This window comes from Eptesicus fuscus, chromosome 21 (genome assembly GCF_027574615.1).
Source record: "Eptesicus fuscus isolate TK198812 chromosome 21, DD_ASM_mEF_20220401, whole genome shotgun sequence".
Taxonomy (NCBI): domain Eukaryota; kingdom Metazoa; phylum Chordata; class Mammalia; order Chiroptera; family Vespertilionidae; genus Eptesicus; species Eptesicus fuscus.
Window position 1 is genome coordinate 192,501 of NC_072493.1, and position 20,796 is coordinate 213,296.

The 20,796-nt window shown below is 64.3% G+C and overlaps 1 protein-coding gene across 4 annotated transcripts in view; it reads left to right on the forward strand.

The window, feature by feature from the left end:
* KIFC3 (kinesin family member C3) overlaps positions 1–20,255 on the forward strand; it is a 36,124-nt gene extending 15,869 nt beyond the window's left edge. The window contains exons 6-23 of one of the 4 annotated variants that reach the window (XM_054710676.1): positions 1,798–2,000; positions 9,752–9,817; positions 10,232–10,375; positions 10,504–10,743; positions 11,217–11,390; positions 11,933–12,080; positions 12,161–12,291; positions 13,313–13,424; positions 14,397–14,578; positions 15,386–15,490; positions 16,636–16,766; positions 17,331–17,454; positions 17,624–17,753; positions 17,838–18,067; positions 18,309–18,443; positions 18,822–18,930; positions 19,374–19,498; positions 19,678–20,255. In XM_054710676.1, coding sequence (XP_054566651.1) covers positions 1,798–2,000; positions 9,752–9,817; positions 10,232–10,375; positions 10,504–10,743; positions 11,217–11,390; positions 11,933–12,080; positions 12,161–12,291; positions 13,313–13,424; positions 14,397–14,578; positions 15,386–15,490; positions 16,636–16,766; positions 17,331–17,454; positions 17,624–17,753; positions 17,838–18,067; positions 18,309–18,443; positions 18,822–18,930; positions 19,374–19,450 — 2,441 coding nt within the window. In that variant the 3' untranslated portion in view covers positions 19,451–19,498; positions 19,678–20,255. Of the gene's footprint in view, positions 1–1,797; positions 2,001–9,751; positions 9,818–10,231; positions 10,376–10,503; positions 10,744–11,216; positions 11,391–11,932; positions 12,081–12,160; positions 12,292–13,312; positions 13,425–14,396; positions 14,579–15,385; positions 15,491–16,635; positions 16,767–17,330; positions 17,455–17,623; positions 17,754–17,837; positions 18,068–18,308; positions 18,444–18,821; positions 18,931–19,373; positions 19,499–19,677 lie in introns of those variants that run through there. The other 3 variants (XM_054710674.1, XM_054710673.1, XM_054710675.1) reach the window with 3 other exon arrangements.
* Positions 20,256–20,796: the final 541 nt, after the last annotated feature.

The following is a 20,796-nucleotide window of genomic DNA, read 5'->3' on the forward strand; positions in this document are numbered from 1 at the left end:
TATTTTTAAATATTTTTATTGACTTCAGAAAGGAAGGGCGAGAGATAGACACATCAATGATGAGAGAGAATCACTGATGGGCTGCCTCCTGCATGCCCCCTACTGGGGATGGAGCCCGCAACCCGGGCATGTGTCCTGACCGGGAATCGAACCCTGACCTCCTGGTTCTTAGGCTGATGCTCAACCACTGAGCCACACCAACTGGGCCGTTGTCACCATTTCACAAAGGAAGACCCTGAGGGGCCTCTCCCACCGGAGCCCAGGCACCCCTCCCACCCCATAGCAGCCTGCAAAGGGCCGAGGCCATGCCAGGCCCACGCTGCCCGTGGAGCCCCTCTGACCCGCTCTCCGGAGCAGAGAGCAGGAGCTGGGCCACAGTCTGTGCCGTGCAGGCGGTGTCACGTGCAGGCCGTATGGCCGGGCCACCAGCCAGCCAGGGGCTCCTGCTCCAGCTCTTGAGTCGAGTCGCCCCAAGGGGTTGTGAGGGAGGGAAAGCCGGCCCCCGCGTGCTTTGCCTCCTGAGAGTGGGAGCGGGGACTTCTCACTCTCCGCCCCCCCAGACCTCCCTCCCCAGCAGGCGGGGAGCGTGCTGAGCCGATCTGCCCAGCCAGGACCTGCTCCCCCACACTCCCCGCTCCAGCCTGGGCTGGTCTGCGGTCAGGGAGCACACTCGCCTCCTCGGTGGGTCAGAGCTGCCAGCGGGCCGGGCCCTGTGACTTCAGGAGCAGGTGGCTGCATTCACGCACTCCGGGACCCCCAGTCCCGCCCGCAGGGCTGCGGCTCCGGGGACCTCTTGTGGGGGAGCCCGGAAGCCCCGGGCTCCGAGGTCAGGCGGCGGCTCGGGGCCAGTGGGTGCTGCTCCTCCGCTTTCCCCTCGGCCGCTTGGTTCTCGGACTCTTCCTTCTGGCTCCCGGGCTTTGGCAGGGCCCGGATTCTCGCCCCCTCCCTCCTCCGAGCTCCGCTCCAGCTCCTGGCTTGCAGAGCCCACGGCCATCCGCGGTGCCCTCGAAGCAAGCTCTGGCAGCCTCCTGGTCACAGGCTCCTTTCTGTGTCTCTGTCCGACACCCATCTGTCTGTCTCTCTCCTGCTCCTGGTGGCAGGACCGCGGGAGGCGGTGGCAGGAGGAGGACTCGGGAGTCAGCCCGCCCCATACTAACAAGTCCTCCCGCCCAGGGCAGGTGTCCGCCCCAGAGCGGCCTGTCTGTGTTCCTGTCCACGTGCTGTGTCTGTCTGTCTCTGCGTCCTGGTCTGTCTGTCCCTGGCACACACACACCTTTCCCTTTCCTCCCTCTCTGTGTGCTGGTGACCACTCCCTGCGGAGGGAGCCCCCACTCGCTTTCTTACTCTGGAGAGGGTTTGGGGTTTAAGGAAAGCATGCTCCCCGAAGAGTAGTGTTTACGGGGAGGTAACCTGACTCCTTCCCAGCTGCTACCAGGGAACTTGCAGACCTTTCTCAGCCGCGATGACCTGCAGGCGGGCCACGGAGAAGGTGTCACCCATCAGACCTAGAACCCATGCTTTGAAGGGAGGATTCGGTGAAAGTTGCTTTCCTGAGTCCCCGTCCAGGCAGTTCTGCCCCCCGGAAGCTGCCCGCTGAAGTGGCTCCCTCTGAGGCAGACCCCGGAGCCCCCCGGCTGCCCCACACTGCTGCCCAGCCTCTCCCGGCCCCATCCCCTCCGCTGGCATCCCTCCTGTCCCCGATGGTGCGATGGTGCGGTGGGCCCTGCCGGACGGCCCCTCTCCTCGGCCAGGGTGGACCTCAGCTGCCCTGCTGATCGGCCACTACTTTGCTCATAGGTGGGCGGCTCTTTGGCAGCGGGAGGTGCTCGAGCCTGCCGGGGCCGCCCGGTGCAGCCCCCGTGGTGCATAGGATGGTGGAGGCCATGGCCCGGCTGCAGGAGGACAAAGCCCGGCTGCAGGAGGAGCTGGCAGCCCTGCGGGAGAGGCTGGCCCTCCGAGACCGTGACCAGCAAGCCACCTCCACCCAGCTGCAGAGCCAGGTACCTGGGGAGGAGGGGGCGGGCAGAGGCCACCGCCCACCGCGGAGCCGGTCGGAGGACATCACCCCGGGCACCTGGAACCCTCCAGGCCACCGGCATGATGGACAGCTGGGGGCTCCTCTCCTGGCTCGGGAGTGCATGAGCGGGCGAGGTGGCGAGAGTCAGAGGCCTGGTCATCCTCGTGCCCATTCCTCATGGTCCCCAGGGCCCAGACCTGCCTCCCCAGAGTGACGGGCAGACGTGAGAGCAGCAGGAAGGTGCAGGGATGCTTCCCGCCCTGAGTCCACCCCATCTGCTCGGCAGCCCGAGTGGACAAAGGTCATTGCCGAGGTCACCCCTAGAACACCAGCCGGAAGGGAGGCTGGTGTGAGTGCCCGTGGAGGAGGGAGCTCTCAAACCGCTGGAGGCCAGGGGGACAAGCGGGGTCTCAGCTCGCGAGCTGCACGCCCGGTGGGGCCGATCCCCAGCCCTCCTCTGCGTGCCTGGCTGCTTTCTTCTCTTCTCCCCGTACGTGGGCGCCCAGGCCCCTCTGCCCGGGCTCCGCTCCCCACTCCCACTCCCACTGTCCTGTCTGTGTCTCGTGCCTGTGTCTGACCCTCCCCACTTCCTCACGGCCCCCACTGTCCGCCCCTCCCCTGCACTGGGTCTGGGCCTGGTCTGTGGAAAGCCCTGCCTTGGGGTGAAGCAAGTTCTTTCTCTGTGGTCCCCCAGCACGTGGCCCTTCTCTTGACTGAGCGTCATGAATGCTGTGACTTGTCCTCAGAGCCGGGGGCGGTGGGCTCTTTTCACGCCCTCTGTAAAGGTAGCATCCCCCGCCTTCAGGTGTGTCCTGCTCTCAGCAGCTACCTGTCCGGACCATTCTCAGACTGCTTGGGGCGTCCCTAGTGCCCGGGTCTCCCTCTGACATGCTGACCCCGTTGTTTGCTGCGGGGACAGCGAATAGGGGCTCCCCAAGGCAGGCTGTGCCACGGCGGCTTTGTGCACCGCTGGCTCCTGCGTGCCCACCTGCCTTCCTCCCAGGTGTTTGCTGGGTGCCCAGTGTGTCCAGGCCCCGAGCGGAGTTCTGGGTAAGCCCAGGGAGACGGACAGGCCCTGGCCTGTGGGGGCTGCATGCTCAGGGGGCGGACATTGGCTACACGCACCCATGTCAGGTGGGAAGAGTAGAAGGGCTCCAAGGGTGGGCACACGTGGGGCGTGAGGGCTTGGTCGGGGTCAGGAGCTGCTGGCGAGGTCAGGGGTGGCTTCCTCGAGAAAGTGAGCCTGAGCTGAGGTCGGGCCAGAGCGGAGGAAATGTGTCCTGAGCTGAGGTCGGGCCCAGAGCGGAGGAAATGTGTCCTGAGCTGAGGGAGCAGGTTCGTCAGTGCGAAGGGACTGTGGTATCCACTGGGGGATGGTTCCAGACCTCGCCCCCGCAACCCCTCAGGGATGCCCAAATCCTCAGATGCCCAAGACCCTTATATAAAATGGCTTAGAATTTGCACATAACCTACATACGTCCTCTCATATACTTGAAAACATCTCTAGATTAATTATAATGCCTAATACAAATGCTGTGTAAATAGTTGTTATACTATATTGTTTAGGGATCAACTTTCTGGAGTTTTTTCCCAATTAAAAAAATTTTTAAATGTATATATTTTTTATATCAGAGAGAGGAAGGGAGAGGGAGAGAGGGATAGAAACATCAACGAAGAGAGAGAATCATGGATCGGCTGCCTCCTGCACACCCGCTACTGGGGATCGAGCCCGCAACCCAGGCCTGTGCCCTGACCCAAATCGCACCGTCGGCCTCCTGGTTCATAGGTCGACGCTCAACCGCTGCCAACACCGGCGGGCTCCCCCCAGGATTTCTAACCTGAGGGTGGTTGATGTGGGGATGTGGAGCCGGAGGAGCCGGAGGGCTGACAGGATGAAGGCGGAGCCGAGGCCTCTGGGGGCTGTGGGGCTGTTCAGGACCCCGGGGAACATCTGGTCCACAGCCCCGAGCGCTCAGCAGCCCCGCCCTCATCTCCCCGGTTTGGACGGCCCAGGCTCTCCACTTCGCAAACACGCGTTTTGTTTTTAAAGAGCTTCACTGCCATAGAATCACTTACCATAAAACCCGCCCCTTTTAGGTGTACCCCTCATGGCCTGAAGTATGTGAGGGTGCTGAGGCAACCACCACCGTTCTCTAATTGCAGAACATTTGCATCACCCCAAAAAGATGTGTTAAGTCACTCCCCCTCCCCCCAACTCCTGGCAACAGCCCATCTGCTTTCTGTTTTATGGATTTGCCTGTTTGGGGAACATTTCATGTAAATGAAATCATAATAATAGTGGCCTTTTGTAACTTTCAACAAGTTTTTTTTTTTAACGTTTTTTCCCCTTAATTAGCAAAATCTCCTTACTTCTTGGAGGGGAGGTTGAAGGGGAAGCATCACAGCCTTTTCGGTGTCTCCCCTTCAACCTCCCCTGCAGACACTCTGGGCCCCACCACCCTCCCAGCCCCCACTCCTCTGGGCCCTTCGGAGAAATGGGAATTCTGATTGGTGCCTGGTCTTTGCTCACTTTGGTTTATCCTCGGGCATTCTTTCTTTTTAAAAAAATATTTTTTATTGATTTCAGAGAGGAAAGGAGAGGGAGAGAGAGAGAGAAACATCAATGATGAGAGAGAATCAATGATCAGCTGCCTCCTGCACGCCCCACACTGGGGATCGAGCCTGCAACCCAGGCTTGTGCCCCGACCGGGAATCAAACTGTGACCTCCTGGTTCATAGGTTGACATTCAACCACTGAGCCACACCGGCCGGGCTGTCCTCAGACATCCTGTCAGCTCTTTTCTGCTAATTTCTCAGTGGCTGCCCCTCAAGCTCCAGTCCCTGAGCCTCTCTCTAGAGGGTCCTACCCTGTGGTCAACCATGTGGGCCCGGAGCTGGGTTCGAATCCTGATGTTGGCCCTCCTCATGAGCTGTGTGACCTTGGGACATGATACCAGGGCCCAATGAGATGGTCCGTCTATGGGTGCTACCACCCCCTTCACAGGGAAGAGTTTGGATTTGGATCCGGGGCGGATTCTGGTCCTGGCTTTGCCGCTGGCTGGCTGTGCGGCCACAGGAAGTCACTCCGGTCGGAGCCTGCCTTTCGCGGTGTCGGAACAGGCTGGGAAGTGTGGCTTCGTGGCTGTTGGGCAGGTCAGTGGTGAGCGTGGACAGCTCACAGATGGTGAGCTGAAAAGCGCTGGGCCTTGTGAGGGCCGCTCCTGCGCCCGGTCTCCTGTCAGCCTCACGGTCTGACACACGCAGGCCTTCCTGGTCTTCTCCACGTTGACCTCTGAGGAAAGCCCGTCCCGGGCCCCTCCACCTCGCCGCCTTGGTGCTGGCTCCCAGCCTCGCCGTCGGAGCGCGGCTCTTCCTGAAACCAGGCTGTGGTGGAGTGAGGGTGCTGCCCTGGCCGGCGTGGCTCAGTGGTTAGAGCATCGGACTTCACACCGAAGGGTCTCGGGTTCGATTCCCGGTCAAGGGCATGTACCTGGGTTGCAGGCTGTTCCCCAGCCCCAGTTGGAGCACGTGTGGGAGGCAACCAATCAATGTATCTCTCTCACATCGATGTTTCTCCCTCCCTCCTTATCTCCTTTCCACTCTCTTAAAAAAAAAAAAATCAGTGAAGAAAATATCCGTAGGTGAGGATTAACAAAACAAAAAAATCGAGTGAGGGCTGTGGGGGTCAACCTGGTGGGCGGCTGAGTTACAATCCTAGGTTTGCCACTTGCTGGGCAGGTGACCTTGAGCTGGTTGCTTAACCAAGGCTTAATCTCTTGGAACCTCAGTTTTTCTTCCTGTGAAATGGGCATAATAATAGTACCTGCCTCAGGATTGGGGGGTTCACAGGGAAGAAACCCCTCCCCGCTGGTGAAGCCGACTCAGTAACGGGGCTCGTGAGGGCTGCAGGAGACCTCTCAGGCCTCCCCCTGGTGAGTGGCAGGTGGAGATTTTGTGGGAGCACTCAGGCCAAAGGCCCCCTTCTCAGTCCTCGAGCACCTGGCTGACCCAGGCCACAGAGGCCACAGGTCTTGGTCTGGCCACCAAGGGGGGCTGGGCTACAGAGGGTGACCCTCCCTGGACGTCGGCAATGAGCCCCAGGTGATGTCCTGGTGGCTTCGAGCTCCCCCTCCTCTGGGCCGTCCCTGGAGCCGGGGCCCAGCACACAGAGGAGGAAACCCGGGGCGTGGCGCAGCTGAGGCAGTCCAAGGTTGTCGGAGGGTAGGGTGGTGTCTGCCTGGGGGTCCACGCCGTGGCAGAAGGACTCGGATGCAGAAACGTGGCAGCGGAGGCAGGGCCGGCTGGACAGGCCAGGCCTGGTCAGAGGTCACGGATCCAGGAGTCAGGTCTCCTGGGAGAGGGAGCATGTTGGGGACAGTGTGGGGTTCTCTCTGGGGCTGCCCCTCTGGCCTCTGGCTGTTTTCCTGAGGCCCAATGGCTCCCCAGGCCCTCTCGCCTCCCCAGCTTGGTAACGCCTCCCCTGGCCCCTGGAGAGCCTTCCTTCCCTGAGGAGGCGCTGAGGCCGGCCAGCGGGGCAGGAGGTGAGCAGCAGGCTGTCGGCGTTGATGGGGCAGCTGAGAAAACATCTGTGCAGGGCGGCCCCGCCCTCTGGGCGGCCCCTTCCGCCAGGAGATGGAACTGTCAGGCCCCGGCTCCCTGCAACCCCAAGGCTCCTCTGCACCAGGCCCGTGACTCGGTTTCTCTGGCTGACACCTGCGTGGTCCATGCCCAGCCTGGTCCCTCCTCCTCCCTGGGGTTGACACCGAGCTGGCCTGGAGCCCCACAGCCGCCTGTCGGGCGCCTGCCTCGTGCGGCTCTGCACGTGGAGTGTGCCGGCTGCCCGTGCGGGTGCTGGAGGTGGATATGGGCACCTACTGTGTGCTGGGCACCTGCTGGGCCTGGGCCGGTGACGAGCAGTAGAGAAGGCCCCTCCCTCTTCCTACCGACGGAGAGCCATGGTGGGTGCCTCTGGGCTCCCTCCCGGGCAGTCCCTTCTCTCTGGGGAGGCTCACCCGCAGCCCCCACTCTGCCCTCACTGCTCTGAGCCGCAGGCGTCTCCCATCTGAGTCCTCTGGGTGCCTCTGTCTTTTTTGCTCATTGTTTTCCTGACTCAGGGACTCCTGGCCCCACCCCACCCCACCCCCCACCCCAGCCCTCCCCTCTGGGCAGCTTCTCGTTTCCCAGCCCCCACAGGAGCTTGCCTGCCGGGGTGCTGTCACCCACCCCATGGATGGTTTGCGCCTGACCAGCCACCCCAGTGTGGAGCTGCGTCCCCTGCTGCCCTAGATAAACCAGGAGGTGACTGAGTGTCTGACACTCTGACCAAAGAGTGATTTACAGCCCCTCCCTCAACCCCCACCCAGCTCTCGGCCCCCTTGGTAGGCACCTCCGATTGGGGCGCCCCTCAGAGTTCTGGGCAGAGCCCAGAGCACCCAGGGTTCCGATTGTGATGCAAGGACACCGGAGCCTGGCTGCCGGCAGGTGGCAGGTGGGCATCCTGACCCCCGGTGAATGCTGGGAAACCCACTTCCGCTGCATCGAGTCCGAGTGAGTCCGAGTGCCAGGCAGCGCGCTGGGGACGCGAGGTCAGAGCACCCCCAGCCCGCGCCGAGGACACAGCCTGTCTGGGCCGCCCGTTCACAAATGGGCCGTGCTGGGGTGATTTCTGGGGGAGGGCTCTGGGGAGGGGGGACCCCAACCTTTCAAAAGGAAATAGACCCGCCTGTTTGAGGGTGAAGGGAGTGCAAAAGGCACACACATTCTTTGAGACTTAAAAATAACTGAAAAGCATAGAGTCGGTCATATAATTCTATAGTCCAGAGGCGTCCCCTTTGTGGTACTGCTCCCGGTTTTGTTTTGGGTTTTCTTCGTGTTGAGACACGTTTCCCTGTCATTCAAGCTCCCGGCAAACAGCTAATGGTGCACGCCGGTCTGCGTGCCCGCAGGCTGCCCCTTCCCCGAGGCCGGCGCTCAGGTGACTCCAGTTCTGTGGCTCAGGAATGAAACGCTGCCTGTGCCAACTGTTCCTCATTCCCCTGGGGCCACGTGCGGCTCTTGGGGCCCTTGAGTGTGGCTCTTCCACAAAATACCACGGCCTGGGCGAGTCTATTTTGAAGAAGTGGCATTAGAAGAAGTTTAAGTTTAAAAAATTTGGTTCTCAAAAGAAATTTCCATCGTTGTGCTGTTGATGTTTGGCTCTGCGGACTGATGAGTTTGCCGGGCGCTGCCCTGTGGGGCCAAGGCACCGAGCACCCCTCCCATCAGGCTCGGCAGACGGGGTCTCGGGAGCGTGCAGAGTGGCATGAGCTTTGCCACCTGCGTGGCCCATGGCCCAGCACATTGCTGGGGGGGGCGGGGGGCGAGGCTGTAGGAATGGACCCTCCGGCTCTCCTGGCTGTGCCCTTAGGGAACCCCCCCCAACACTGGTCTACCCGGAGGGCGTGGGAAGCCAGGTTGGGCCTCCCAGCCCCCCTCTGGGTCTGTGTTTTGGAATCCTTGTCCCCAACCATGAGTGACAGCTCTGTGTCAGGGCCTCTTCCTCAGAGGCGGGCGGAGCCCATGGCCGCTGCCTCCCCACCGACCCAGAGCGGCAGAGGCCCGACAGCCAGTGGTTCAGCCGCCTTCTCCGGGCCCGGAAGACGGAGCCCTGGTCCTGATGCCGCAGGCTGTTGATGGCCCCTCAGCCGTTCGAGTCTGGAGATCGCACACACACCCCGGACACCCCAGGTCTGGCCTCTTTGGAAAGGTCGGAAGGTTGGCGACACCGAGCCTGTGTCCTCCTGGCCCCGTCCACAGGTGCACGGTGGCTGCCTCCTGCAGGGGGTCTTGGGGGTCCAGTCCACACTGCCCCTCACCTGCCTCACCTGGTGGCCCTGCTGTTTAGCGGTGGAACAGTGTTCCGTGGCCGCTGTGAAAGCCACACCCTGACCCTCCTCAGGGTGAGTCCAGGGCGTGGGGTGCACATCCCAGAATGCTCTGCAGGGAAAACTGCAAACGTGCTCACGTCAGAGTCAAAGTCCTTGTGTGCATGTTGGGTTCTTTTCCAAGGAGAGGGTCTGCGGCCAGCTGGAGGTCGGCTCCCGGGAGGGTCGCCATCCTGGGATCTGCCCGCTGGGGGCTGGTTTCCCTGGCCAGGGCTTCCGCCGAGCCAGGTCACCCTCGCCTCCGGATGGGGAGCACACCCCCTTCTCACCCAGCCGCAACTCCTGCAAGGCATGCTGGGAGCTGGGGTGGACGCAGGTCCCAGATGTGCCCTGCTCACTGGCGGACCCGTCTCCGCAGGCAGCCTCACCAGGAACCACTCAACGTGGAAAGTTCTAGGGGCTGGGCACGGACGGGTCCTGGCTTTCTAGTGCCTACCGTTTATACAGTCCGGGGAGCCTTTTAAGAGAAAAGAACATAAAGTTACAAATGCAGGAGCAGGTCAGGCCTTGGCGGGGGCCTGTGCAAGGCACGCATCCTGAGGGGCCGCCTCCCGGTGAGCTGCGCCTGGCCTGAGCCCGGAGGGTGCAGGGGTCGCCACATCAGCTGCATCTGCCCGCACACTGGCCTGGGAGCTCAGGCCGCTGGGTCCTGGGTGGGAGAGGGTGCTGAAGGCTGGCAGGCCCAGGCCAGGTGTCTCTCGCCCGGAGTCCCAGGCGTGGCCGGATGCTCGGACACGGAGGGCTGGGCCGAGGCCTGGGTGTGGGCTGGAGGGGAGCAGGGCTCATGGTGACCCTGGCTCTGTGCTGGCAGGTGGAGAGCCTGAAGGAGAAGCTCATCAGCCAGGCCCAGGAAGTGAGCCGCCTCCGATCAGAGCTGGTGAGGCCACCAGCGCATCCCGCCCCGCGGGGGCGGCGTCCCGTCTGGGAAATGCTCCTCACAGGCCCTCCGAGGCCACGGGCCCCCCGGGGCGGGAGGTGAATTCTCCCCTGGGATGTAAAACAGGAGTGTGAACTCTGCATAAATATGACGTGTGACTTTCACACTCAGGAAAATAGGGTGATGGATGGGGGTGATGGGGTGGGTGCGCCGGAGCAGTGCCTGTCTCACCGCCCCCTCCATCTTTCTCTCCTGGCTTCATCTTTTTTTTCGTGAGCCCCTTCTCTCCTCCGCTCGCCTTCCTTTCTCTTTTCTCCTGTCTTTCTCCCCACCCCCTGCCCTTGCACACACTCTGCCCCCCCTTGCTCCCCCCTGACGGGCCCTGGCCACATGCCCCCTGGGCTGACTCCGCAGGGAGGCACGGACCTGGAGAAGCACCGGGACCTGCTGATGGTGGAGAATGAGCAGCTGAGGCAGGAGATGCGGCGCTGCGAGGCCGAGCTGCAGGAGCTGCGTGCAAAGCCGGCGGCCCCCTGCGCGGGCTGCGAGCACAGCCAGGTGAGCCCAGGGCCAGGGGGTCCCCGAGGGCCCATTCCTAACAGGGCACCAGCTCCTCACAGGGACCCTGCCGGCTTGTCCGCCTGTCTGTCTGCCTCACACGGGTCCCGGCCTGTCCCCGTCTGCAGGAGAGCGCCCAGCTCCGGGACAGGCTGGCCCGGCTGCAGCTGGAGGTGGCGGAGAACAAAAGCGTGCTCTCCGAGCTGAACCTGGAGGTGCAGCAGAAGACCGACCGGCTGGCCGAGGTGGAGCTGCGGCTCAAGGACTGCCTGGCCGAGAAGGCGCAGGAGGAGGAGCGGCTCAGCCGGCGCCTGCGCGACAGCCACGAGACCATCGCCAGCCTGCGGGCCCAGTCGCCGCCCGTCAAGGTGGGAGCCTGGGCTGTGCTTCCGCGCTGGGCCCCTGGTGCCCGGGCAGGGCTGGCATCAGGAGCAGGCGTGAGTGCTGAAGGCGGCGCTCCAGGTCTGCCCTCAGTCTCTGGCCTGGCCGCCCTCTTGCTCTCCAGGGCCAGCCACGGGGTAGGCATCTGGCAACCGATGCTTGAGGTGCCGCCGCAGGCCAGGCATGGACATAGGGCATCACTGGGTGCCCTCATCTTTGCTCTCCTCGGTTCTGTGCCGAGGCCGGGGCCACAGCGGGGCTCGTAGGGGCTCATTAAGAGGAGAAGACTCAGGGCCCCGGCAGCCATCTGGGAAGGCAGGGCCTTGCCGCGTCTCTGTTTTTCTCAGGGGCTCTTGTGGGATGTCCCGGAGGGTCCCCTCCCCCGGCCAGCTGAGTCTCAGGGCCTCAGGGTGAGGTCGAGGCGCACTCACACTCCCACGCTCCCCGCCCTCGCCCGCAGTACGTCATCAAGACGGTGGAGGTGGAGTCGCCCAAGACGAAGCAGGCCCTCAGCGAGTGCCAGACCCGGAACCAGCACCTGCAGGAGCAGGTGGCCATGCAGAGACAGGTGCTGAAGGAGATGGAGCAGCAGCTGCAGAGCTCGCACCAGCTGACCGCACAGCTGCGGGCACAGGTGTGCAGGCGTGTGGGGTGCGCGTGGCGGGGGGCAGTGCGTGCACGCAGCAGAGGCCGGCCTTTCGTACGGGGCCACAGCCCCGGGCTCTGGGCCCCCCTCTGCCCGCTGACGGTGTGAACAGGGGCCAGTTTTGTCGGAGTCTCTGTTTCCTCATCTATAAAATGATGTGATCACACCTCACGGTGAGGCTCAGGGACCGACTCGCAAGAGGCTCTTCTCACAAAGGCCTCGGGCTCCGCACACCCGCTCTCGGAAGGGTGCTCTAGTCGGTATCCTAGCAACACGCTCCCCTGGGGTGTGCACACCTGTCAAGTGCCAGGACCCAGCTGGTGCTAGAGCAACGTAGGGCAGTAGCTGCATGGCGCGCACGGCTCCGTGCGGGAGAGATGGCCATGCTGCCCTTCTCCTGTGCGTGTGCGTGTGCATGTACCTGTGTTCAGGTGTGTGGCGGGGAGGGGGTAAGAAGAGACAGGGCTTCTTTCTGGCAACTCCCCCTCCCCCCCAGCCCCATGTACTGAGCCTCTGGCCTTGGCCGCCAGATCGCCATGTACGAGGCGGAGCTGGAGCGGGCGCACGGGCAGATGCTGGAGGAGATGCAGTCCCTGGAGGAGGACAAGAACCGGGCCATCGAGGAGGCCTTCGCCAGGGCCCAGGTGGAGATGAAGGCCGTGCACGAGAACCTGGCAGGTGAGCCGCCACCTGGGCCCTGGCCCGCCCCGCGCTGCAGCCCCCCACCCCGTGCGCCTGACACCCCTCCCGTCCCATAGGCGTCCGGACCAACCTGCTGACGCTGCAGCCAGCGCTGCGGACCCTCACCAACGACTACAACGGGCTCAAGCGGCAGGTGCGCGGCTTCCCCCTGCTGCTGCAGGAGGCCCTCAGGGGCGTCAAGGCCGAGGTGAGTGCCCGCCATGGGGTGGAGCTGGGAGAGGCCTTGAGCCCTTGGGCACAGGCCGCATCCACCCAGGTGCTCTTCCAAAATGCAGACCGAGCCCCAGACAACTGTGCCCCCCTCCTCCCCACACACACGCACACACTGCCACCCCAGACCCTGTTTGAAAGTCTGCTCAGGGGCAGGCATTTGGGCATTTGTTCTATTCTGCCTCTTGAACCCTAACATGTTACAGATACCCTCATATTTCAGACATGCTGCATACGTCCTCACAGCTGCTAGCTTGAATTTCAGTTTTGCAAGCTGCGCTTGTTGGATGTGAGAATAGCCAGTCTCTCACGTGCCTCCCACACGCTGAGCCTTTTATAGCCGTCGGCTCCTTGCATCTCAATGATGGCTCTGCAGGGTAGCGAGACTGATGTATGTTAGAAAATAGTTCTTTCAAATATGTCAGTAAAACATGGACATGGTAGAAAGAAGGGCATCAGATGAGAAGGAAAGGACTCTGCCGCCCTGCTCCCCGAAGGCGGCCTCGGTGCCAGCAGTTCCCGGGTGCTCTGTGCCCTCTTGGCCACAGGGCAGCATAGGAGCATGTGCCGGCATCTCGCTGCTTCCCCTGTGAAATGCAGCGTGGAGATCTTTGCCTGCCAGCTCCTACAGATCCACAAGTTAGATGGTGTTCGCCCCACTTTACAGATGGGAAAACTGAGGCTTGAAAACATTGAGCCCGTTGCCTCGGGTCCCCAGCTACTCAGGGTGGAGCTGGGATCTGGGTCCAGCGGAAGCTGAGGTCGAGGGCGGTGCTGTGGGTGAGGCCGAGATGCCGCTCTTTGCTTGTGCAGCCGGGCAACCTTGACCTGTTGGCTCAGCCTCTCGGGGGCTCAGTTTGCTTCTTTGTACAATGGAGCTGGTAGCAGCACCCCTCCTCCCCAGAGGGGACTCAGCCCAGGGCGGGGGACAGTGCTCAGCCAGCCGGGGGGCAGGCAGTCTGTGGCGCTGCCCCCGACGGTGCTGCGTGTCCCCCCAGATCGGCCAGGCCATCGAGGAGGTCAACAGCAACAACCAGGAGCTGCTGCGCAAGTACCGCCGGGAGCTGCAGCTGCGCAAGAAATGCCACAACGAGCTGGTGCGGCTGAAAGGTGACTGCGGGGCGGGCGGGGGGGGCGCCGCACGGGGGTCCTCCGCCTGGCTCAGGGGCGATCCTGCCCCTCCCCACGGCCCCAGCACCACTCCTTGGAGCTCTGCCCTGTCACTGAGGAGCTATTGTCTTTCCGTCTTTGAGGATAAAGCAACGGAGACGGAGCAGTCCGGGCCTGGATCTGTCCAACCCCGAGGCCCTGCAGGGCCCACAGCAGGCCTCCCCGGGCCTGGGTGCTGAGTGGCTGCCACGCCACCGGTTCTGACCTGGGGCCGGGCCACGCCTGAGGTTTCACCTTTCACCGCACCAAGGCCGGGGCCCCGGTCCTGTGCCAGGTGCTGCTGCAGACACGGAGACCGGGCTGTGGGCCCACGGGCGCCATCCCCGCCTCACGGCGCTCACTGCAGCTGGGAGGGCAGACCGTGACCCTCCATCAGCCAGGGAACCACGACGGGTTCTGATGCCAGGGCTGGGGAGGAGGGGGGTTGGGGCTTCCTGGAGGAGGCAAAGCTAGATCTGAGACCTGGGCGGGAGTTGGCGTGGACAGGTGGAGGGAAGGTGGACCCAGGCGAGCTGTGGTGGGGAGTGTTCATTCCAGGGGCACCGGGATCCCACCGAAGGGCTTGAAGATCCATGCCTCCAGGCACCCGCCCCCTGAAGGCAGCCTCTCTGCCAGCCATTCCCAGGGTGCTCCCCTCCTCCTAGCCACACGAGCCCCACCATTGACCTTGCTCCCTGTCCCCAAGGGGAAGCTCCCACCCTCCACTGGTTTGCGCAGGAAGAAGATGTACCAGTAAGGGAATTCATACTATAGTGTGAGTGACTGATACCAGCTGTGTGGCCCTGGGGGCCTTGCTTAGAAGGCAGGAGGCTCCTGAGCCACTAGCCTGCTTAGGATTCCAGCGGGCACCAGCATGGAAGCCGTCTGGTCTTGACCCAGCCTGCCCCTTCCTGCCTCCCCCACCCAATCCAGGCAACATCCGGGTGATTGCTCGTGTCCGGCCAGTCACCAAAGAGGACGGGGAAGGACCTGAGGCGACCAACGCAGTGACCTTCGATCCCGACGATGATTCCATCATCCACCTGCTGCACAAAGGGAAGCCCGTGTCCTTCGAGCTGGACAAGGTCTTCTCCCCAAGGGCCTCCCAGCAGGACGTGAGTGTGGCTCTCAGGTGGGGTGGGGAGAAGGGACCGAGAGCCATGGAGAGAGGGGGACACAGAGACGCTCACCAGGAAAGGGAGAGATGTGGGGGGACAGAAAGCAGTGTGAGCGTGGGGGAGGCAGGATGGAGAAGCCTGGGCGTCAGGGTCCCTCCTTCCCTCTGGAGAGAAGAGGGTGGGAGCTAAGACAGGGCCTTCGAAGCCTCTGCTGGCTAGGAGAGATCCAGGCACAGTCCCTCCCACCCACGTGGCCCCGCCCACCCTAGAGGCTCCGCCCACCCACGTGGCTCCTCATAGCCACATGACCCTGGCCAGCTTTGAGCCGGGTCCCTCCAGCCTGTGAGAGGCTGGGGTCTCAGCACCTGCTCTTGTCTCATTTCTGCCAGGGCCAACCTGCCAGGCCTGTTTTGCCTGTGCTCTGCTCTATGCCCGGCCCTACCTTTGCCCCCGTCCTCTGCCCACTGGCAGGCAGGCAGGCGGAGGAGGTGCCAGGCATGTGACTGGCCTCTGCCTTCATTTGGCTGCGCCCTCTAGGGGCGGGGGCGGGTCCCTGCGCTCCAGGGCTGGGCGGCCCTTGCTCAGTGTTGGCGGCCGTTGGCACTGCCCTGTCTTCCCGTCCGTCGTTCGGCAGCGAGGTCACCATCGGTGTCTAGTGCCACTGACTCTCCACAGTGAGCGGTGTCCACGGTCACGTGACGTGTTATGGCTAAAGGAGGGAGCGGTCAGGGCGAGGGGCCGGACTAGGAGCTGGGGGGACCCTGGTCCCAGCCCCACACCCTCCATCCCATGTCCCCTCCCCAGGTCTTCCAGGAGGTGCAGGCCCTGATCACCTCCTGCATCGACGGGTTCAATGTCTGCATCTTCGCCTACGGCCAGACGGGTGCTGGCAAGACGTACACGATGGAGGTGGGTGCCCGCTGCCTGGGGTGGGGTTCAGACAGTGAGGACCGCCCCTTGCTGCCATGGGTGGGGCTCAGGGTTCTGCGTGGTGTGTTCTGCCTCACTCGGTCTTCACAGCCCCCCGTCACCAGGGCCTGAAGAGGGGCGCCTTGCCCGAGGCACTGGATGGCCCGGTGGTCGGGGGGGGGGGGGCGCCTTGCCCGAGGCACTGGATGGCCCGGTGGTCGGGGGGGGGGGGCGCCTTGCCCGAGGCACTGGATGGCCCGGTGGTCGGAGGCAGGGGACAGCCACCACACAGGAGGGTCTTGGCTGAAGTCAGAGTCGGTCCGGACCGGCTCTCAGGGAACTGACGGGGCTCCGCCGTGTGGCTGGGCCGGGGCTGTCAGGGTGAATGAGGGCAGGTCTCCGCCCCGGAGGAGGTCCCGGCCCGTGGGAGAGACTGGCCCTGAAGACTCCTGGGAGCCCTGCTCTGAGCTGCCAGCTCCCTGCTGGGGCTGTCCCCTTCCCTGGGGACCAGCATCTACGGGAAGAGGCCTGACTGTAGATGAAAAAGGAAGCCCCCCCCGCCCACCGGGTGTCTGGTTTGTCAGCATTTCCCTGGCTCTTCACGGGGCGGTTTCCTGGGTAGAGACGGAGGCCGTGTCCTGGTGTCGGGACCAGAGGAGAGAGAAGGCCCTTTGGTGGGAGGGGCCGTCAGAGGGGAAGCGAGAGCCAGGTGAGATGTCCTTTCAGAAAGGCCGGGAGCTCCCCCTGGGCCTCCCCTCCACCACCTGGAGCCCGGCTCACGGCCTCCCTGATGTCGGCCCAAGGTGGGCAGCGGCAGGGAAATGGGGTCCCCTGTCCCTCCCGGGCGGCTCGCCGGGGCCAGGTACACATCTGGCTCCTAGCAGCCGTGTGCTGTCCCCAGCCGGGCGTTCCACCTGGCGCCCTGCTCTGTCTAGGGCAGTCCGGCAGGGTGGTACCATTTTAAAGGTGGGAAACTGAGGCCCAAGGAGGTGAATGAAGTTGCTTGCAATTGGGCGAGGGGTTTGGGGACAGACCAGCCTGCAGACGGAGGGCGCTGGGGGCCACAGGCACCCTGTGAGCATCTGCACGGGCCACCCCTCGTGGTGGGAGGGGCCCAGCTCACGGGGCCTTGCTTCTGCCCCCAGGGAACCCCTGAGAACCCAGGCATCAACCAGCGGGCCCTGCAGCTGCTCTTCTCCGAGGTGCAGGAGAAGGCCTCCGACTGGGAGTTCACCATCACCGTCAGCGCGGCCGAGATCTACAACGAGGCCCTCAGGTTTGAGGCTCTGGGGGCGGGAGGGGGCGGGGGGGGCCGGGGGGGCGGTCATCAGGTGTGAGGCCCTCAGGTGGGCGGCCCTGGGGTGGCACAGGCCTCCGGGGAGCCAGGTGGGATGGGAATGTGGAGTTTTCTTGAAGGAGTGGGGGGCTGTACACCAGGACGCGGCTCAGAGGGTCTGCTGGCTCCAGGCCCCGCCCCCACCAGCGGGCAGGGAGGAGGGCGCTCTCTCTGCTCACCTGAGGAGTTCCTTTCCCCTGGAAGCTGCCCCATACCTGCAGGCTGCCCGGGCGTGGCAAGTGAGAGAGGGCTGTGGGGGGCCTGCCCACGGGGGCCGGTGCACTGTGGGGGCAGGAGGAGCGCCGCCGCAGGCCTCTTGGGGGACAGTTGGTCTGCGCCCTCCAGTGGGCTGAGTGCAGGGAGGAGCTGGAGAAGGAGGGGCTTAGCCCAGTGTCCAGGAAGGGGTGTGGTGGGATGGGGGACACTCCAGGTTTGGGGCAGGTGCAGAGCCAGCAGACACGGGAGGAGAGCGTGACTGTCGTCCCCTCCACCCCCACCCGGCAGGGACCTGTTGGGGCAGGAGCCCCAGGAGAAGCTGGAGATCCGGCTGTGCCCCGACGGCAGCGGGCAGCTGTACGTGCCGGGGCTGACGGAGTTCCGGGTGCACAGCGTCGACGACATCAACAAGGTGTGGGCGGGGGGACGCGCGGGGAAATGTGGGGAGACCCCGCCCAGAGCTTTCTGAGCCTGTTTCCTCCTCGTACAGTGCAGAGGGCGGCACCCCTCCAGGGGTACTTGGGGACGGGGCGATCCCAAGGCCCCACTCGAGCCCTGTACCTCTGCCCCGCCCGCCCCAGGTGTTTGAGTTCGGCCACACCAACCGCACCACGGAGTTCACCAACCTGAACGAGCACAGCTCCCGCTCGCACGCCCTGCTCATCGTGACGGTGCGCGGCGTGGACTGCAGCACCGGCCTCCGCACCACGGGTGAGTGAGGGCCCGGGGCGGCCTGCCCAGCCCCCCCACACCCGCCTCTGGGGCGCCCTTGACCTGCCCAGCGGCCTCCCACAGGGAAGCTGAACCTGGTGGACTTGGCCGGCTCGGAGCGCGTGGGCAAGTCGGGCGCCGAGGGCAGCCGCCTGCGGGAGGCGCAGCACATCAACAAGTCGCTGTCGGCCCTGGGGGACGTCATCGCCGCGCTGCGCTCCCGCCAGGGCCACGTGCCCTTCCGCAACTCCAAGCTCACCTACCTCCTGCAGGACTCGCTCAGCGGGGACAGCAAGACCCTCATGGTGGTGCAGGTGAGGGCCTCGGGGGCTTGGTCAGCACCGAGACCGGGGCCCCTTCTGGGTACCCAGGCTGTGCAGGGAAGGGACCCTTGTCCTCAGCCGCTCCAAAGTCGGTGACCTGCACCCCGACAGGGCCACACACCCCGTGCGCCTCCCGAGGTCCTTCCTTTGGGCCGGAGTCCCCTGGCCGTGAGCACCCTCGTTCTGTGGGGGCCGCTGGCCTGGGTGGGGAGTGAGCCCGCTTGTCCCCTAGGTGTCCCCCGTGGAGAAGAACAGCAGCGAGACCCTCTACTCCCTCAAGTTTGCTGAGCGGGTGCGCTCTGTGGAGCTGGGCCCCGGGTCCCGCAGGGCAGAGCTGGGGTCCTGGTCCAGCCAAGAACATCTGGAGGTAGGGGGTGGCCCAGGCCTGCTGGGGCACTGGGTCAGGGGTGACAGCCTGGGGCAGGGGAGGGGTTGGGGGGGGCGAGATGCCAGAGGGGCTGGAGCCAAAACTTGAACCCAAACCCAGGAGCAAAAGTAGTTCTTGGCCTTCGAGGTGCCCGTGGGTCATCAGCCGGCGGGGTGGGCGGGCGCCGGGGGGCGCACAGGTGCTCAGCAGTGACTAGTTCACGTCCTTCCGCGTTACCTCCTTTCACTCACAGTAACGAGCTGGGCCCGTCGTGGCAGCCATTTTGCAGGCGAGGAAGCAGTGTCAGGAGGCTGGGAGGGGAGCGTGGTGGAGGGGTGCAGGGAGCACGACCCCACTCACCTGCCCCCCTGCCCACAGTGGGAGCCGGCCTGCCAGACGCCACCCGCCTCAGCTCGAGCCCATTCGGCCCCCGGCTCTGGGACCTCCAGCCGCCCGGGCTCCATCCGGAGGAGGCTGCAGCCCTCGGGTGAGCATTTCGGGGGCGGGCGGGCGGGCGGAGAGTCACCCCGACAGGCCAGTCACCGCCACGGGACTGCCCTTACCCGACGGGCTTTTTAAAAATTGTCTTTTTAGAAGTTTCTAAAACGTGTCCAGAGCCTGTTTCACAACCTTCCCTGGCCCTGGGCTTTAGCCGGGCCAGATGGTGCTGTGTCCGTTTCACAGAGGGAAACCGAAGAACCCGCCCCCCCCCCCCCAAGGGCTCCTCATGGGCTGGTGACTGGGGCCCAGGACATGAGTGTCCCTGGCTGGGCTCCTGCAATACGCCCGTCACAGCAGGGCTGCGTCACCAGCCCTGAGCCTCAGCTCCGCGGTGGAAAGGGCAGGGCTCACCCCACGTCCTAGATGAGGAGCGAGCCTGGCCAGGGACTGGGATCCAGCCCCCCAGCCCCCAACTTGCCCCACTCGCAGAAAGGCCCAGCCGTGCTTGGGGTACACACACGGGCGGCAGGTCCTGGGGTCCTGGCCCGAGGCCAGCCCGCCAGTGAGACGCCTGTTGCTTTGATTTCAGCCTGAGGCTGGGCTGCCGTCTCCGGGTGAGTGTGGCCGGCGGTCCAGGGCTGCCCGCACCGGACCTCGCCTTGGGTGGTGGGCTGTGCCGGGAGCCTGCTGCTCAGGGCTGGGGCTGTCCTGCTGCCTGCTGTCTGTCTGTGTGCTTCTGCCTGGCTCCCTCCAGCTCTTAACCGGAGGCTAACAAGTCCCCTCCCCCCTGCAGGGAAGTCCAGGCCGCTGCCTGTGTGATGGACGTGTCCGCCCTGCCGTGTCAGGGTCTGGGTCCCGAGGCCTCCCGGGCCTGCTCCCGCCGCAGCTGGGAGCCTCTCGTGTCTCCCGAGATGAGAAACACGTTCCGAAGGCAGCGGTGTCTCTGGGCTGTGCTCTGGGTGCCAGCGCCGTGGGCTGGAAGGGCAGGGCGGCAGGCCCAGACCCCCCGAGAGTGGTCCGTCGTGGGGAGGGCAGCAGTGTTGGGAGGTGGCCCTCGCCCGGGCTGGCCCGCCTCTCCCAGCCTGCAGGGCGCCCTCTGCGGGGGTGGCTGAGGGGCCCCGGGAGGCACAGGGCCCGCCCCGGGCGTGGGTATGGTGTTCGTTGTGTACAGAGCGCGGCCGCCTGCCGGGCCCACCGGCCGGGTCTTTATGGCTGGCAGGAGGCCAGGGGGCGGGGACGCTGCTGCTCCCCCATCCGCCTGGCACCAGGCTCTCTCCTTGCTCACTGGCCTCCTGACCATTTGCTCCTCTGAAAGCCTATGGAGGAACTTTGGGAAGCTTAGCCATTTTTAATATTAAAATAAAAGCCTTTTTGCACACGTGTGGTCTGAAGAACGGTCTTGTGAGCCCCCGGAGCAGGGCGTCAGCCACAGCCCCAGACCTGCCCTCAGGATCGCGCGGCCTGAGCATCCACGGTGGGTACAGCCGGTGCCCCCTCCCCTTGTCACTGACCCATCAACAGTGTCGTCACCTCCGTCTTACAGGTGGGACATGAAGGCTCCTCGGCTCAGCACAACCACGGCTGGGCCCTGGCCTTGTCCAAGTAAGTGAGCGCCACCCTCCCCTAGGGCTTATATAGGATCCGCCCCCCCCCCCCCGCCCCCCGCCATGGGGGTTGTGGACCTAAATTTGGTCCCAGCCTTGAGGGAGCCTGTGCTCAGTGGGGTCCTCCCTCCAACTGGGGCTGAACCCACTGGGTCGGGTCGCTTATCCTGGCCACTAGCACTGAGGGTGCTGCAGGGAGTGAGGTGAGTTCAGAGCCCTCAGGGGAGGATGGGGGACGCTGGTCCAGCCCTGTCTCTGAAGGCCTCCGGGGACGGGGGAGCAGGCTGGGCTCTGGGGCAGCACAGTGG